At 36.6% G+C, this 18,812-nt stretch overlaps 1 protein-coding gene across 2 annotated transcripts in view; it reads right to left on the minus strand.

Annotated features, from left to right (window-relative positions):
* Positions 1 to 397: 397 nt before the first annotated feature.
* Positions 398 to 18,812, minus strand: part of ANKS6 (ankyrin repeat and sterile alpha motif domain containing 6) — a 40,436-nt gene continuing 22,021 nt past the window's right edge. The window contains exons 10-18 of one of the 2 annotated variants that reach the window (XM_058806050.1): positions 17,840 to 18,005; positions 17,025 to 17,194; positions 13,314 to 13,503; positions 11,862 to 11,978; positions 9,876 to 9,943; positions 8,486 to 8,602; positions 7,480 to 7,576; positions 2,101 to 2,146; positions 398 to 1,784 (exon numbers count right to left, since the gene is read on the minus strand). In XM_058806050.1, the coding sequence (XP_058662033.1) occupies positions 1,781 to 1,784; positions 2,101 to 2,146; positions 7,480 to 7,576; positions 8,486 to 8,602; positions 9,876 to 9,943; positions 11,862 to 11,978; positions 13,314 to 13,503; positions 17,025 to 17,194; positions 17,840 to 18,005 (975 nt within the window). In that variant the 3' untranslated portion in view covers positions 398 to 1,780. Of the gene's footprint in view, positions 2,147 to 7,479; positions 7,577 to 8,485; positions 8,603 to 9,875; positions 9,944 to 11,861; positions 11,979 to 13,313; positions 13,504 to 17,024; positions 17,195 to 17,839; positions 18,006 to 18,812 lie in introns of both variants that reach the window. The other variant, XM_058806042.1, reaches the window with a different exon arrangement.

Here is an 18,812-nt window from a genome sequence, read left to right on the forward strand (position 1 = left end):
CTTAAAATTAAGTGTTCCAAATGAGCTTTAAATATAGCACAAGAAGTTTCAGTTTTAATGGACAAAGCCTGTTCCCACTAAATGTACCCTTGTAGTGCCAAGAGGGCTTTGAAACAAAATAAAGTGGCAAGTTTGAGGCTATTAGTGTCAGAATCAGACAAGCCAAGCAATTGTAAATTAAGCTGATCTCAGTATTAAAGAAATCTCTTTGCATGAACTCTTATGTTCCCCTTCACTCTGGAAACCAAAGATATTCCCTTGAGAAGGTACCTGGCTTCTAAGGCATTTGCTGAAGCATGAGAAATACGATAGATGACTGCTTGAATAATTTCCAGATAACAAAGTATCTTTATTTAAAATCAGATCTTCATTAATGCTCAAAGTACAGAAAAAGAAAATTACATTGAAAGAAACTTATAAAACCTTCTTGTAAAATAACAGTACTCCTCAGCAAAATCTTAGGTTAATAACTCCAGATTGGTCAAGCCTGTAACACTAGACTGAATCATAACAAGAACTGTTTTTGTAGGATTTTCTTCTTTGGTAAAACCCAGAAGGTATCACTTTTCATTATGAGGTAAGCAAAGTTTGCTAACAAAGGTTTTCATTAAAACTGAAAAGGAGGACACAGAAAATGAACAGTAAACAGGAAATTAAAAAAAAAGCTTTCACCTTTGAAAGTCTGTGACAAATCAGGACAAGTCAATGAAATTATAGTCCCCATCTCTGAATGGTCTCTTTGTCCAAGTGGCTGCAATGAATAACCTGATCATAACCCTCATATAGTGTCATGTCTGGCATCCCTTCTGGGTGCTTTGGATGCCTTAGGGCCTGGCAAATGCCAGTGGAGGTCTGAACAACTGAATCAAACTTCTGGTCCAGCCCAGTGAGATACTGGTGTTTGAGGCCCTGGTGATGGTACCCACCAAATCTCCGCTGCCTACAGCGGAGTTTAAAGAGCTGCCCGTGCCAGCCCTGACACACAGACACACAATACAGGACTCTGTCTCAAACTTACCTCCTCTCAAAGGCAGAAAAAGAAGCCATGAGCTCCCAAGATCATGGAGTAATGTAAAATCTTTAGTTATATACTGAGAGCACTCAGGTAATTTGAGCTCCGAGATCTTCTTGCCCTTACCTGCAGTACTTGAGTCTTCAGAAAGATAAATATAGTGTCAGAGGCTTCTGATGAATTTTATTTTAATTCCTGATGATTTGCATTTCAACTGCTTAACAAAAATGATATTTACTAAGCAGAAAATTATTTCTACTTGTAATTATTGTAACTTTTATTTCAAAACTGCTACAAAATCAAATTATAAAAATGTATCTTTAAGGATATGCTAGTGTTACTATTCAAAAAACCCCAGCCAATATCATGTAAATGGTTTTATTCTCAAAAATTAGTCAGCAATATAAAATATTTTAACATTCTTTCTGTTTAAATATTGGTGACAGATAATGCATTTACTCAAATAAAGTGCTGTTTTTACAAATAGGTATTTTGTTTTTATTTTTACTGCTGTTCTAACCTCATAATATTGAATAGATAAAATATATTTTGGTTATTGAAGAATGCAGCATTACTTCTCCTTTTTCTTTCTTCCCATGAAATCATTACATTTTCAATCTAGACTACTTTATCTGTATCCAATCAAAAGAGGCATATTCAGCTTATGTATTTCCCCATGTAGCAGGGGTCACAATTTGTGGTGTCCTTGCCTTCTTCCATGCTCTTGTTCCTCTTGACTTGTGCCCATGTAGGTCTCCTGTGGGTTCTTCATCTGTGGGAAAGAGTTTAATGAAACATCCATCTTCTTGCACGTTCACCCATTCTTCCTGCTCTTCTGACTTTGCTCTTCTTAAATTCAGACCACTGATGCCGTGAACAATTCAACACTTAGGCTGAACTATATGGGCAATCTCTTTAGTATTTTCTCTGCCTTTCTGTGGGTTTTGTATTTTAAGCACGTTACTGCAGAAAATCCTATGTCAGTGTAGTCAGGACTAACTTTTCAAATTTTCATTTTTATGGATTTACTTAGTCAGATGCCAAGCTTCACCATAAAAAATAAAAACCACTTTTGTTCCAGTAGCTACCTCTTAGAAGAAACAGCTTCTTGTGGTTTTAAAGAGCAGCCAGGAGCTGTAAGAGGGGAAAAAAAAGAAGTCTGAAAAACTGTAATCAGCAAGACTCACAACTGTAAACAAGAGAGTAACTCCACTACTACTGGAAACAGGCCCACGTTTGCCAATGTACGCTTTATACCAGTATCTAACAGTTTGATCCTGTAATTCATTTTGCTCATCTTAAGCCATCTCCTTCAAGGAGAAGGTATAAAAAGTCAAACTCATGTGAAAAAGTCACCTACTGCCACAAAGTTTGGAGTATCCCTCTTTTCTCAATGCGCACCTTTCCAGTAAGTGATTATCTGAATCCTGTATGATTTTTATATGCAAGTCTGTATTGATTTTGCTCCTATTTTTACTTCTCTCTCTTCAATATCTCCCTCTGCTGGATAATTTCCACTGGATATTTTTGAGTCTGAATCCAAAAATGAAAAGCAAATACACAAACAATTCTGTATCTGCAGATACATATGTATCTATAGATACATATAACATACTATAGTATGTGAAAAGAAACTGGAGGATGAGAATTTCCACTAACTACAGACTGCATGGCATCATATTCTTTCTTCATCATAGGTATAACTACTCTTCATTTAAACTTTTGTCTGGAGAATATTCAGTTTATTCTCCTGCCTTTGCTCATTGCCTCTACCAGATGTTTGGATTTTCTCTTTTCTTCCCACCTATCAGAAGTGTTGTTTAGATGGGGGAGAGCAGCTGGATGCCTGTACTAAATGACAAGGCTGATCTTTCTCTTTCAGAAATCCCAATAAACTTGGCATTAAAAGGCAAACTAAGTTAACTGGTAGTTAGCTTTACCTCCAACCAATCTTAATGGGATTTTTCATAATGAGTCTAAGAAATATCCTAGCAGAAAAAGATTGTGTCCTTCTGAGTATAAACCGTGGATGCTCTCTCGCATTTTTCATGTAATTTTTGTAAAAATGGCAAATTCTGTTGCAAGCCATAAATGGGAAAGGGAACTTTCATGAAGTGTTTCCATTTTTTATCAGAGGATTTAACATGTAACACTTCCTTACACATTTATTATAACTACAATAACTAACACATAGGATTTTATGTCTACTCTTCTGGAGGAAATTATTTCAGTTGCTTTTCTCCCCCCCCACCCCGCCTTTTTTTTTTACATATGAATTCACATGACCTTTTTTCAGCTTTTCATTTCCGATTTGGCAAGTTTGTGTTGAAATGCAACTCTGTCTTCTTTGGTGTCATTTGTTTCAATTAACCTGCTCACCACTGTCAGATCTGTTCAACCTCCTGATTGCACTCAGTTAATGGCAGCATGAATCTTAACACAGCTCCCAAAAATAAACTAAACAATTAGTCCTGGCAACTAGGCATACAGAAAGTCCAGTTTTCTTTTTTTACCAGAATCCTGTAAGGTCACCTCAGACCACAAAAAGAAACTCCTCCTGGGATAATATTATTTGTTAAATCCCATTCTCTCAGAAAGCTGGACTTCATGCTGCCACTTGCTGTTTCACTGAAGTTGGAATCCAGAGAAAGAACTTTGTTCCTCAGAGCCTCATGCCTCCATGGGCTGGTTATCTGCTCTAAATGGCAAAGCAGAACAGTAATTCTGTGTTTGCTGGACACATTCACTAGGCTATAAAGAAGCAGTATGTTCCTAGTAGTTTCTCTTATCATGGCCAGGGTGCATTGTCAATTTTCCAAGACGCAATAGTAGTCAAACCAGCAAAGTGTCAAAACCCGCTAAAACCTTCACTCTTGGAATGAATAATTTTATCAGTATTTTCTAAAAGTGACCAACTAATTTCCACTGAAAAAAGAGATGGAGGCAACATTCCCCAAGCAAGTACTGTTTGCCTCTTCAGAATTCATGGTGCTTCCAAACCTAATGGCTTGGGAGTCCAGTAACCTCTGAATCATTTACACTCCTCTGCCTTATCCAGGTCAGGCAAGGACAGGAGCAAGGAATTCACACAGCCCAACCTAGTGTCCCTGGCATGGGGTGGAAGATTCCATTTCAGAAACTTTTATGTGGGAGTCCAAGACAGCTTAACCTGAAGTACTAGCAAAAAAGAATATGAAACAAATACACAAAGCAAGTAATATCGAATTTCTAAGCCAGATGTCCTAGAGAAGCAGGACTAAGCAGCTGAACTGCTGCGTACAGAACACAGGTTGTTGCTCAAATTGTCACATAACTGAGATGTGGTAACAGTGATGCAAATCTTTTTAATGGTTCAACAGGAAATGTAGGGAAACAGAGACCAGTGAGCTGGAAAGTAATAGCAACCAGATCAGTAAAACCTGGAACAATCTGAAATTTTGTTGGAAACAATCAAGAAGGGATTTTTGAAGTCTTGCCTCACCAACTTACTAGAATTCCTTGAAGGGGCCAACAGTCTTGTAGATTAAAGAGGTCCATTTGATGCTTGGATTTTGACAAGACACTTCACAAGGTTCAAGGTTAGCCCTTAAGGAACCCACAGGGTAAAAATAAAATTTCTTGTGTAGATAAATAAACTCTTAGTGAGGCAGAGGACAAAAGTTTGCAGTAAATAATGATTTTTTCCATAGTAGAGAGATTCACCACTAGTATTTCATAGGCATCTGCATAAGGATATTCAGGATATGAACAGTATATTCAAGATATGATTTTGAAAGGGCACAGAGAGTGAAGGGGAAAACTTTCCAAGTTATGCATGTAAGTAAAAAGAAAGGTAAACAGAAGACTGGCAAAAAGACTTCATATGACATCTGTGCCTAAACAATAAGATAGTGACAAAATTTGTTGAAGATAAAGTAATACAAAGATAAGTAATATGAAGTAAGGCAAACAGAAAAGATGATGTATGTGTGTTTATATAAAACTATAGGTTGTGAGCTCAAACTCAGTAGGATCAGCTGCGTTGTAAGACGTAATTTGAATTAATACCAATTCAGTCTTCAATGATAGCCAACATATCAAAGTACCAGAAATAACTAGGAAAGAGCAAGAGAATGGAAAGCAGAGAACACAACTGAAAAACAAACATCTGTCTATCATGTAAATCCATAATATGCCTACATATTTAATACTGTATGCCAGGCTGCTATCTCCCACGTCTGAAAAGATAACAGCAGAAAAGGAAAAGAGGTTAGAAAATCTATGGTACAGGGAATGACAAAGCAGCCTATAAGCCTTTCCCTCGAAAAAACCATGAATGAAGAAGGATGTCATAGTGATCTGTAAAATCATCAGTGGCATGGAGGCAGTGAAGAGGAAACAACTGCTCACTGTATCTTCTGATCCAGTATGATGAAGCAAAAGAAATCAGGACATGGCAAGTTCACAGCAAATGAAAGTAAGTAGCTCTTCAAATCAGTGTCAGATGAGACTGGATGAAAAAGTTGAACACAATTGCATGGACCTTGGATCTGACTTGGTACAGCTGCTCTTATGTTCTAAAATACTACACATTCCTGGAAATTACTTCAAGTTCCAGAGACTGCATAAGGATTCCACTGCTACTTTTTACATTAAAAAGCAGCTTACCTGGTGCTGAAACTTCTTTTAGCTATATGTTGTCTTCCTCTTCTCTGTTAGTGCTTCTGTTTCTGTTTCATAGCCAAATCTGTATCATGGAGCTCTCATACACAAAAACCCAAAAGTCAGATCTCTTATGGCAGCCTTCTTGCAGCCTCTTGTCAAAAGCTCAACTGGAGCAACTGTTGTCTCCATTCTTACAAAAGGAAGTTCTCCTCAGCTCTGAGCCACCATTCTTGTCCTTTGATGCCTTCAAGACACTTAAGGTCAGGAAGTTGCTTGGAGATACATTAGACCTCTATGCTTATTTGCTTCTTGAGTAATTCCAGTTCTTTGCGTCAGGTAATCAAATCCCAAACAGCTTCTGCTCACCTAGTAATACCTACAGAAGAGGTCTTCATCTCTGGGATGTTACCAAGAGACATCCAGAAGTTCCCACACATGCTGACTATGCTGAGAATGGAAAGTTGCACAATGCACACAGAGATACCTGATTGTGGCTTTCAGCCAAGCAGACTACACAGAACACTGGAAGCGGCCCACATTCACTAACTACCCAAGCAATTGACATTAGTAGGTCAACAGCCAGCACCTGCTTTCACATATCTAGTGAAATGCAGCTGACTGAGATTGGAACAACTGGGACTAGCTCATTATTAATGTTTCCTAAAGTATACAATACCTGAATTATTTAGCATAGCCCCTAAACAAATGAAATTATTTTGTGAGTAGATGAAAGCAGCAAAATAAACAATTGAAGAAGCACTTTCAACATGGTTGAACTTCTCAAGGCTATTCAATGGCTTTCGTTGTTTCTACTAAAACATGGATACAGAAGTGCATGTGGGAATAGGTTACACCCTATGCTTTAATCTGGAGTAATAGATGAGTATCTGCCTTTGTTTCAGGTGGCTGGCAGGACAGAGATTTGCAGTTTTTATATCTGGGAGTGAAGGAAATGTATTCAATTATTACAGGTCAGCAACACCTTCCTGTATGTTTTGGTTACAGACAGTACATTTTAAAAGGCAGTTTCTCTAGCTTGGCTAGCATAACACTGGTGCTTGGAATACATGTATTCCAAAGAAACCAACTATAGATAATCATAAAAAAATATCACCTATGCAAAATAACTAAATACATACATACATAAATATATAATTAACATAGCTGCCTAAATCATTATGTTAAACTGTAAATCTTGAATATATTCATTCTACCTGATCATACTAAAGTGTCTCCTATAAAGAGTATGCTAAAGGTAATTATGTATCATACAGGAACACCTCCCACTGATCCTACATATATACATACAGATACTATCGATGGCATACTGTATATTCTGGTTTGCTATACTTACATCCATTTCTGTGTTTAGTAATGCACAACAAAAATCTTATCCTTATTTCAGATAGTAATGAAGAGTGCATAAACATCTTATAGATACCTCTACTTTTTATACTGAAATCTTCTCTACAGTCTCAGCAAGAGACACACATCATTAGCCAGGAAAGCAGTTTGTCACATTCTGTCTTCCAGCCAGTACTAAATAAAATATCCACACATTTGTACATTGGGAAGATTTCTTTCAATAAATGAGTGATTAGACATTGGAATGGGCTGCCCAGGGAGATGATGGAGTCACCATCCCTGCAGGTGTTTAAGGAAAGACTGGACTTGGCATTCAGTCCCATGATCTGGTTGGCATGGTGGTGTTTGGTCACAGGTTGGACTGTGTGATCTCAGAGGTGTTTTCCAACCTAACTGATACTGTCATTCTGTGATTCAACCTGCAATACATTTTTTCATTAATTTCAGGTGCTACTTACATTGGGAATGACCTGGTGGTCGTGTGTTACTAACACTACTCTCAAAGGAAGAGTGGAAGTTGTGTATAGTTTCTTGTAAAATCTGTCTCTCTCGACCCTGTAAAAGAACAATAAAATAAAAGAAGGTATTCTTAAATTTCTGTTTAAAAGATGAATTTACTAAGAGTACACAACAAATGTATAAATTACAACAAGCGTGTAAATATGTGTGTCTATGTTCCATATACTATCAGAAATAATAACAAATCCTTACCTTACAGACATATATAGAGAAACTGTAATCTTTTTCTGAAACTACCAGACAACAATAGAAACATTTCCATTATTTTCTTCCTATTCTTTATGGCATATCTTAGTATGAAACATCATCCACCTCCCCTAATTTTTAGCCTCATCACTACTGTTGATACTGACGTAGAGAAATTGTCTTTGTGTTTTGTTTGTCTGAACTTCCACTATCAGAGAGGGAATGGACCTCAAATCTAAGAAAGCTGCTGAGAAGCATCAGCAAGCCTAATCAAAGACATGTTCAAGTATAAAATCCCTCTGGCAAGAGCACTGTTTACTGTACACCATTCTTAGCAGATTAGTTTGTGTCCACATAAAATTCCAAGGCAATAAAAGTGTATGAAATGAGAGAAAAGCTATTCACATAATCATGGAGGAATCAAAACCTTTTATGTTGACCAAAGGACGCCCTTCGTCTTATACTGCATTCTCTAGCTGCACTACTGCAGCCAGACAATTCTTTTTAGCACTGCTGAAATCAATATTCAGAAACTGCAAAACTGCTCATGTTTACAAGTAGCTTGTTCACTGGACTAGGAAAGAGTTATTGAAAGAGAACAGGAAATACCACAAAGGAAGACTTTTTACTAGTCAAATACACGAAACACTACGTTTGGAAAAATTATTTTACCTTTTCTAACTAACACCTGTAACTGAATTTCAAAAGGTAATTTTATAAAAAACTTTGAAATACTAAGTACAGTACTTTAAAATGTACCTTTCCTGCATTCAGTTCAGAAATAGCTGCCAAAATTTGCTGCCTTGATCCATCTGTTTTAATACCCAACTCTTTCAAATCACCATCAGTAAGTGTGAGGAAAGCTTCCATATCCACCTGCATATTAAAAAAAAAAAAAAAGAAATTAAAGAAAAAAGGTAAGACAAATTTACCTATATGAAGATTCATTACTACACGTTAAAAGTGGTATGTTGGGTTTTTTTAATTGCATAGATTTAATGTAAATATTGTGCAAAAAGAATTTTTAATAAATTACCAGCACCAAATGGTACACACGTTACCACTTTATTGTAAGGCTTCTAATCTGCTGTTAATCATTCAACTAACCATGATAGTACACCTAAAATATTAATGGATTTTTAGGTTTTTTTGCCCATCAAGTTCTGTTAATAGAGAATATATAGTCTCCATAGAAATTCCTCTGCCTACAGTGGCAGCTACTTGAATAAACCTAAGGTTTCTCTCTTTTCTTCATCCTTTCCCCCTAAGTATTTGTGGAACTTCAGAATATTGTGTTTACTTTTCCAGTGTCTCCTGAGAAAAACCTAGGTAACAGTTTTTATTATTACAACATATCCATAGGGTTGTGATAAGAACAAAAATCTGAAACTTTTCACATTGATACAACCTTCCCACACTAAGTATATTAATTTCTACACAATGCTCCATTGCCTATCATGTAGAGGAACAATAATATCCCAATCTATTGTGATGAAGCTAAATCATCTGGGCCTGTGCTGAATTTTGAACTCTGTAGCAATGTCAGCTTATGGCATGTCCCTTCACTACCCTTTTCTTTGATCAAATAAACACACAGTATTTGCTCACATCTAATCCTGCCTTAAACATTGGAATGAATTAATTTTACTTATTTTCAGCAACATTTCCTGTCATTGCATCCTTCAGCAAGTCAATGTCACAGCTCTACTCTATCATGATGCCTACGCTCCCCACTTTAATTCACTATTGCTTATGCACAGTGGATAAAGAAGATAAAGCAGCCATCTCAGTGACTCACAACCCGCTGCTCTCCTTCTGAAAATGAGGTTTCAGCTATGATTCCAGGGATGATACGGTATGTCCTATGAACTGTTTAGCCACGTTGGATACAGACATATATACAAAAAGCAGAGTGCAACAACAGAGAGAAAAAAAACCTCTATGTATAGAAAAGCTGTAGGTTAAGTGAAAAAAGCTCTGCTATTTGCATTATTCTGGAGAATGCCACAAATACCACTTGGTCCATGTTTCAAAGTTCTTTCTGCAACCAGGACTAGTTTTAGAACTTGATTCTGGATCACAAATCTGATGCAACGTCTTATACCCTACTTTCATTAAAACAGTAAAAGATCTTTTAGAAAAGACATACCTCCTGTTCCTCAAATATAGGCTGATATTTCTCAAGTGACAGTTTTTTAAGGATGCCAGTCAGCTCATCTGTAATAACAGGAAAACAAAAAAGTCAACTCCATAGATTAGAAAATATTGTAATGACCTCAGCATTACAAACTGAAAATACATATTAAAGCCTGTATTTCCCATAGTCATTTATGGCAAGAAAAAAACAACCCCATTTATTCTCCATCAGAAACTGAAACATTGGCTTACTCTGTTCTCACCTAATTACATATACTGTAATTCCATCTAGTCTTACCTTGCTAGGTCAAACACCGTTGTATTGCCCTTTCTACCTCATTAAAGGATCTTACAAAACCAAACCAGTAAGGGCAACTAAGGCACTTCAATGCCTAAAATGCAGGTGCTTGGCCCCAGATGGCTGATCCAGATTGTGCAGGTTAGACAGCAAAAATCCTCAAACAGGCAAGGAACTGAAAGTCATATTTCTACGTCATCATCCAGGAAAGCAAAGAGTAGAGCAAGCAATCAACCACACACCTGCTCATTCAAAACACTGATACAGCACAGGTCGTTCTGAACCCTCTTCTCCTATGTGCCCAACATCCAGGCACCTTGAACAATGACAGCTGAACTCCAGCTAAGATGAAAACTGGACAGAATTTAAGTTTTACAAGGCCACCTTCCAAGGCTAAGAGCTCTGAATACTGTCTTTCCTTTAAAAGCTTAAGAAAATTAAATGTTGTAGGACCCGACAGTGATTCTTCCTACACTTTTAAAGAAATGTAATTAGCTAAAGAGCATAAGTGCACTTTCAGAAAAACCTGACATTACCTTTCTTAATTACACACTACATAAAGTTTTCTTTTTATTACTTTGCTGTCACAAGTAACTAACTGTTTTTTCCCCTTGAGTACCTAATTGGTCAGTTAAGTACTTAAGTGCTTAGTACTTAAGTTAACCCTTAAGTACTAAGTAGTCAAGAGTCCAAATGAAGATCATGAATTATTACATTATAAAACAAGACTATATTTAATATTCTGCATATAAACTAACTTTCATTTTAAAGACACCACTAGTCCATTACCAAATATACTTTGCTTTCACTTATTTCACTTCTTTGTCTTTTGACTTTCCCTTTTCTTTCATCATCACTAGAAACATGAAAGAGAATCTCATATTGTAAGCTTCTCAAAAGACATCAAGTACCTTGAGATAAACACACCTCTGTGTACTATTTTGGAAGACTTCTTTACATCGGAGAGTCCACAGACAACTGAAGAGAAAAATTCTAGTTAAGTCTTATTTTCTGCTAGGATTTTGTTGGGTTTTTTTTAACTTTAAATTCAACTAACTTGGTATGCCTAACATGATTTGCAAAAGTTGACATGGTCTCAGACTAAAAGCTTTAGTACCCTGACATTAATCCATGGGAAAACGCAATCAGTTTTAAAAATGCATCATGGGAACTTCTCTATATTGTTTGATGAAAAATATCATCTTAGAGAAAGAATAGAGAATTCTCATTGGATGACCCTTAGGTATACTGTTAATAGCTTTTTCTTATAGGTTGTTAGTTACCCTACTCATTTTTCATCGTGCTGGTGTGATTAGAAATGCAGGCCATGATATGGGAAGAAACTTCTTTCAGGGTGTCTGAGCTCAGTCTTATTGTCATAAACAATTATAACACCAAACACCTTTCACATACAGAGAACGCCTTCAGAGTAGGCCCTTCATGATTTCTCTTCCTCTAGCCCTCTTCCAGTTCCTGTACTATTACTTTAGGGCTGAACAAACCCTGAAACCTCTCAGTTTTACAACTCTTGTTTAACATGTTTGTCCTGTGCTTCACCACTCTATTTGCTCTACACTTACCTTGTCTGCTTACCTCCATGCCAGGAGCAAGCTAAGGTTCTTGGAGCTCTTACTGCTTTTGCCATGTTACTCCTATTTAGCACCTCCTTTCATACTGTTCTATACTAGAAGGTAAGATTACCTTTTTCCAAGTTTTCAGAGCCCTCTTTTACTCTCACATGGTTTCGTCTTTCATAATTCTCTACATCACTGGCTCTCAGAATAGGGCCAAGTTGTTGATGGTCCACCAAATGGTTGCCTAAAAAGAAACAAAGAACACCTCTGAATGCTGCTGCCTACTGTTCCTTCACAGTAACAGTCAATGTAAATCAATTTTCGTATTCAGTTAAGTTCACCTGAAAGAAAAGTTAACACTACAGACCTTCTGCACTTATTCTTCTCATTACTGCTTGGCATATTGCTGCTGCTGAATCAAACATCAGTAAGAGAAGCCCTTGAATTAAAGGAGCATTTAACTACAAAAGCTTACAAACACAATGAACCCAGAGCTACTTGGGTTTCTGACAAACAACCTCTGCTACAAGGGAATTCACAGTATCCTGGCATTAGTGCACAGTCACAAAAGTGAGCTTCACTGAGTGAGAGGAGAGCAGCTGATGGCTTGGGGAATTTGCTTCATTATCCAACAGTGAGCTCTCTTGCTTTTATGCATCTCTAAATCAGCAACACTTATGTTATCAAGATCTCATTATAAAATGGCACTAAACATGAAAGTATTTGCTCCAGCAGTCACTAGAGTATGTTACAGCTAAGCCATAAGAAGAGGACAGAAAGAAACTCAAGTATTACCTGTCTTCAGTGTCAAATGGAATTAGTGTTAATGGACAAAGCTGGCGTAAGTGAAAATAAACCAAAATCAATAGAGACAATTTCAGAAAAAACAAAAATAGTACAAAGTGCCTGCATTCCTTATTTAAAAGGTTCTGAGTCATGTTATTTTCTTCACTTTTTTTTTTAGATATTTACAAGAGAAAACAAAGTTATTAATACTCTGTTTCCAATGCAGTAAATGACTTTTAAAATGTTGTAATCTAGACCTAAAAGTCTAATTTAAAAGATACTAATCTTACAGGAAAAGTAGTAACATCATAATTCTTTCTTAGGACTCTAAGTTAAAAAGAGGTTGTAATAAGGTTATTTTCACAATTCAGAAAAATAAATGCACTACAGTTCTTCATGTAGCTATGACTTGCTATGAATGAAAAATATATCTCTGTAGTGATATGATTATCTTCATCTACTAATTAAAAAAAATCTAGTGTGAAGAAAGTGCATTTTGTACCCTCAGCAAAGGGTGGCAAACAGGACTTAAGCCATGAAGGGGGAAAATGTGGCCACCTATATGCTAGCTTTGAGGTGATACCAGTCTCTCTGTAAAATGGAAAGAATCCCAGGTTTTGGGAGAGAAAAAGGCAGTTACTGCAGGAGAATCAATCTCACTATACGAAACACCATAATATATTTTCTAGAAAGAAGGGAGACCTCACTCTCATGCAGATACACAGTAGTCCAGTACAGTTATACCTTAAACACACAGTATTCTCAATGAATTAATATGCAGTGAGCTACTCACCATCCTCTGTAATAGTACCACTGCTGGAGCCATTGCTCTTGGCGTGTCTGTGAGAAGAAGAGACAGAAGACTCTGCGTTTTGGACCTTTGGAGATGGGGAAGGTGATGGAGAAGGTGTGAGAGTTGGTGATGTGCTTTTAGATGTAGATGAAGTCCCAGATGGAGGTCTTTTTTTCATTTCCAGTTTCTGCTGCAGTTAATGATACACAATCATTTGAGTTAAAGAATAATCACATGAAAGTTTAGCTTTACATGATGCTTCAACATTACTTAAGTTGTGTATCATTTCTGAGAGCACGTAGTCACAACTAGAAGTTTCTGCTTGACCTTTCTTAGTATAGAAAGTTTCTGCTTTCTATATTAAAATAATAGAAGCAATAGTGATTTTATCCAAGATTGAAGTCTCTCTCCTCAAAACTATAAAGAAAATACATTTATTAATGCTGTAATTTTGTAATAAGAAAATTATTTCTTGTGAACAAATACTGTTCACAAGCACTACAATTTTTCTTTCTCTAGAAGGACTATCTTGGTTTAAGTATAGGTGGCACCTATGCACCACACAGTCTCTCACTCACGTCCCCACCTCCCTTGGAATGTGCAGAAGCAGAAGTAAAATTGGCATTAGAAATAAAAACAGCTTAATAACAGAAACAAAGTAAATTACTTTGACTTGAAAATAGGGATTTTCATTCAAAGATTTAAGACTCAATTAAAGATTTTCAAAACATATGAGATGCTAATTTAAAGCAGTACTTCATGCTGAATTAACCAGAAACTTGTAGCAAGCACAAACTAAATTTTGGGCGCATTAAGCCCCTTGCTGCACTGGAATGGAAGTTTCCAGCCAACCCTCAAATTTATTATTACCTAACAGGAGTCAAGTGATTTATTAATAATTTAGCAAATATTTGATAAATTTGTAGCCATGGAAAACGGGAAAATACATGAGTTAAAATGGGTAGTAGAATATATATATTTGTACATATATCAACAGACTTTTCCAAAAACCATCACTGCACCTCATTTCCCAAATTCTTTGATCTACAAATACATTTTGATGTCTGCACTGTATAACCGAAAAAGAAGGTGATTTTTTACTGGATTCCTGAATTCAGAGTTTAAATACCTTTTGTCACCCAGGCTACTGCAACAAACTGATAAAAAAATTGATCTAGGTAACAATTCAAGAAATGAGAATGACTGTGGTTCCTGTCTTTACAATTTTGCTTCTGTGCTGTGGCATAAATGGAACATTTCTAGTTAATGAAAAAGATGCAGATTTAAAAGATAAAACTCATTTGAGTGGTAACATTCTTCGATTACTCTATCCTACGTCAGAATGTAATAAATACTTCCTTAGCCCTGCACTGAATTGACTAGATGTAATATGATACAAACTTGAGAGCTCCTTGAAAAGCATCATGAACTCATTTCAACTTTGTCCCAAATTTCCATCTAAATTGTTATTGGTCATTTGTGTTGCAGAATGGTCATCCCTCCCTAGCACATTGTCTGCATTTATTTAAATTATATCATCCTGTAAAATGTTATTCATTTTTTTCTTTTCTTTTCTTTAAAGCTTGCACCATCTCACCCCTCATGGGTAAGTTTTGCAAAATTGATCAGTATAATATCACTGCATTTTTAGATCAGCTATTTCCAAGTTTAGACAGCATGAACCTAATGAGACAACACAAGCCATTCCTCAATGGATATAGACATTAAATTTCCACCATTTACATTGCTGATTACAATAACACACTGCTAGCCTTTTCAGCCAGGGTGGATCCATATTTGATTGTGTTATCCCACCAGGAATCTCCAAAAATCACCTCAGTTGTGTCATACATTAATATCTATAGTGAGATCCACACTATGACATGTTTTGTTACTGGTGGATAGAAGGAAACTTGTCCAGACATCTAAACCAAGAGCATTGAAAAAGCTGTTGGCTTTCCAAAACAATGGCATAAATGTTGTTTAAAAATCTTTTCAACAGTACAAAGTGTATCCCACTGTGAGTGGAAACACTTCTAGATAAACTTAGTGGAAACACTTAGTAGATAAACTTCTTAGTGGCAGCATTGTTGCAACAAAAGGTCACAGGATCTGCAGTCCAAAGCTCACAGGCACAGGTATTATCTCTTGGTGGGATGATTAATATAACTGGAGAAAAATGAGACTTTTGGGGGGCACACAAGGAGCTCTTCTGAAATTACTTACAAGTTAAAAACAAGCTGAGGGGACATGCTGAGAGTTTAATTAAAACATACTGGCCAGACCACCTCAGAAAGAAAAAGCATTTGGTAGCTGCTCTGCAGACAAGACTTTATTGAGAGAAGAGGATGATAAAGGGGTTTTGTCTACAGGAGAAAGAGATGGATCATTTATAACTCAGGGAGCAGTTACACAGGATAGAAAGGGAGGACAGATTACCATATGCCAAATAATTGATATAAATCCTCAGACTCTGGTGGTCCAGCTGAGTTAGAAATTTTAGCTCCCAATCTCATCTTTGAAAAGCAACCATTAGCCCCTCCAGAATCAGAACGGACATATCAGAGACAAGGTGACTGCTCACTATTCATGGAAACTGTTTCAGCATTAGTAGTTGCACCTTTTTCTGATTTTTGTCCTCCAGAAATTTCCATGTAATTTCTGAACAATTTTGCAATTTCATTTGTCATTTTTATGTACTGATTAAATAAAAATATTGTGTACTGTTGCAATATAAGACAATACAGAATAAGACTGCAAAAGTATTAATTTTATACTCTGGTAATTTTTGTTTCCTCAGGTAAAATTTGAAGAATCTCACTGAAAGATGCAAACAAAGCAAAACAAAATGAGTTGCTTGGAGATTACATAAGCAAAAGTTGGAGAAATTTTGCTCTTGCTCACGTATTCTAACATTTCCAGAATATCAGGCATTTAGAACATAAACTCCAAATTTTGTGTTTTCTTTCTCTTGCTCTCTGAAATGCAATGTTTCTCTATGTAAATAAACCCATCAATTTCTCAACAGTATGTCTCATCTTCTGTTATGATGCTGCTTTCCAGTTTGTGTCTCTGCAGATCTTGAAGATTTAAAATCTTAACCGTCAAAAGTGTACAAAGCAGTTAAGAACTTCAAAGTATGTGCACGAAAATGAGAGCAAAGCTATTCCTGGGAATTGACAGGTAAGTCAGCACAGACAGCATGGCCTCAGGAACAAAACCTTACTTAGGTGATGACCTACTGTTTAAAAACAACACCAGTGGAGCAGACTGGTTATATGTATATTGTTGTGGTCACCATATCCTGGTACAAATTATGTCACACTCTGCATTCAGGTTGAGTCTTTGAAGGGAAACTAGCTGGAGAAACCAACTATACCACTTCAGGGTAAAATCCAGGAATAACTAACATAAAACATTATTTCTGGTCCATAGAAAGAAATAATGAGAAACTATAATAGTGCAGTTCTACCCAAAAATCAAGCATTGCATTTACTTTTTCTTAAAACAAAGTGAAATTAATAATAAAGTAAAATCATGTTTTATTATTAGGTTTCATCTTCTGTTTATAAAAATAAGGTTTGTAGAGTTGAAAAGCTTCCACTAACATACCAAGTGTTCATTCTTTTTTGGCTGTGCAGTGTTGTGCACCAGCCACCCATGAATGAGATATGACTTATTTGGAGTGCAAAATTTTACATTTCCCATTACCTTTACAACATTTCCATTGCCAACAACCTGAGCACACTGCAAATCCGACACAGTAGATGAAGGAGTTGACTGGACTGGACTGTGCTGTTGGCTGGGTTTCTGTTCAGGTAAGCCTGCTGCTTTTCTTCTTTGGGCTGCAATCTGAGACAAAACATTATCTGCACTGCCACCTAGAACAAAAAATAAAATAAACCCAGTAAAGGAAACCATACTTTTGAAATGTAAAGGAAACCATACTTTTGTTGACTCTCAAACATTCACTTTCATTTAAAAACTGTCTGGATAAATCATAAGACAATTGCAAGGTTCAGATTTCTACAGCAGAATAAAGAACAGAGATCAGTAGCAGAAGAGGGAAGCCAGCCCTGTCTATACACACACAGAGCTGACTTTCATAACTTTGGACATAGTGTTCATAAGCCACTTCACCACATTGTCTTCAACAACTACAAGGTACAATGCATGCAGCTTTGGTTTTAATTGAAAACTAGCTTTTATTTCAAACAGAAAGTAAGAGCTGGCTCCTATGCCTGCTGCTATGACATGCATGGTGCAATGAGCCTGACCCACCATGGGTGAATCCAGTAAAATCTGCATGAGATGGGCTGACCACTGAGAGTTCTGTAGCAGATGTAAGGCTGTTCTTCCCTTATGTAAGTGTTTGAAGTCCAATCCCGAGTCCTCTAAATTTACAGAAGCTTTGCTTCTACAACGGTAGGAGCACTCAGAAAAAGTTTACTATCTTCTACCATCATCACAAACACTAACTTTTTAACTGAATCAGATACAAATTACTTTCTTATTAAAAATGGTACCTGATCTGTTATGCAGTTCTCCTCCATGCCTGTTAATTCCTGCAATGTTATTAGATCCACCAGAAGAATGGGGAGAATGGTTGAAGTTATTGGAATTTGAAGGAGATGCTGGCCTTCTTGCAAATGCTGGCAATTTGACTGGTCTAGTACCTTTGCTAACCGAGGTCTGGAAAACAAAATGAAAAATAATTTGTTCTTTCTTGATTGAGAAAAATAAAGAGCAAACTTCAACTGCTATTTTCTTTATCCCAAGTTCTGAAACTTGCACTGAAGAACAAAAGGGATATCAGAAAGCATCTTATTCTACATATACATATATACTGAATATATACCTAAATAAATATATATATACTGAATACATTTATTCAATGAAATAAACTACAACACATTAAGCCATTAATTCTTCTTAATCTTTGACCAACGAAAATGAGCATATATGATGCACCTGAGATATGATATACACAGTATTATGAGCAGTAGGGAAGCAAAAAAGTTATCACATGTGAAATTTCTTTCCTGCAGAATCCCAGCTTTGTCTCTCTCATCTTACAAAACAGCTACCACCTTCCCATCCATCACATATTTGTTTCTCACAAACTAAGCTGCAAGAAGTGATATAAACTTGCTCTCCACCAGTTGCATTTCTATATTCCCTGCAATCTAAACAGCCAGCTGCACCACTTTATTGAGTTTTATTAAGTGAGGCACTACTGATCCAGCTATACACTACCCAAATCCTCAGCCACTTTTCTTTTGCTTTTACACCACTGGCCACTGCCAGCCGCTTGACATATGAGCTTTTGCAGCTCAGGTTTTTAATATTTCTTACTCTGTTGCTCAAATCACTTCTTCCATCTCTGACTTACTGTTTCCCTCCTTCCTACACCTTCAGCAAGATCCTTCATTCCTCACAGAAGGACTGACGGCTAGTCCTTCCCTACCCCTCACTTTATACACATGTCAATTTTCCAGC

The sequence above is a fragment of the Ammospiza caudacuta genome, chromosome 1 (assembly GCF_027887145.1).
Source record: "Ammospiza caudacuta isolate bAmmCau1 chromosome 1, bAmmCau1.pri, whole genome shotgun sequence".
In the NCBI taxonomy this organism is placed as follows: Eukaryota; Metazoa; Chordata; class Aves; order Passeriformes; family Passerellidae; genus Ammospiza; species Ammospiza caudacuta.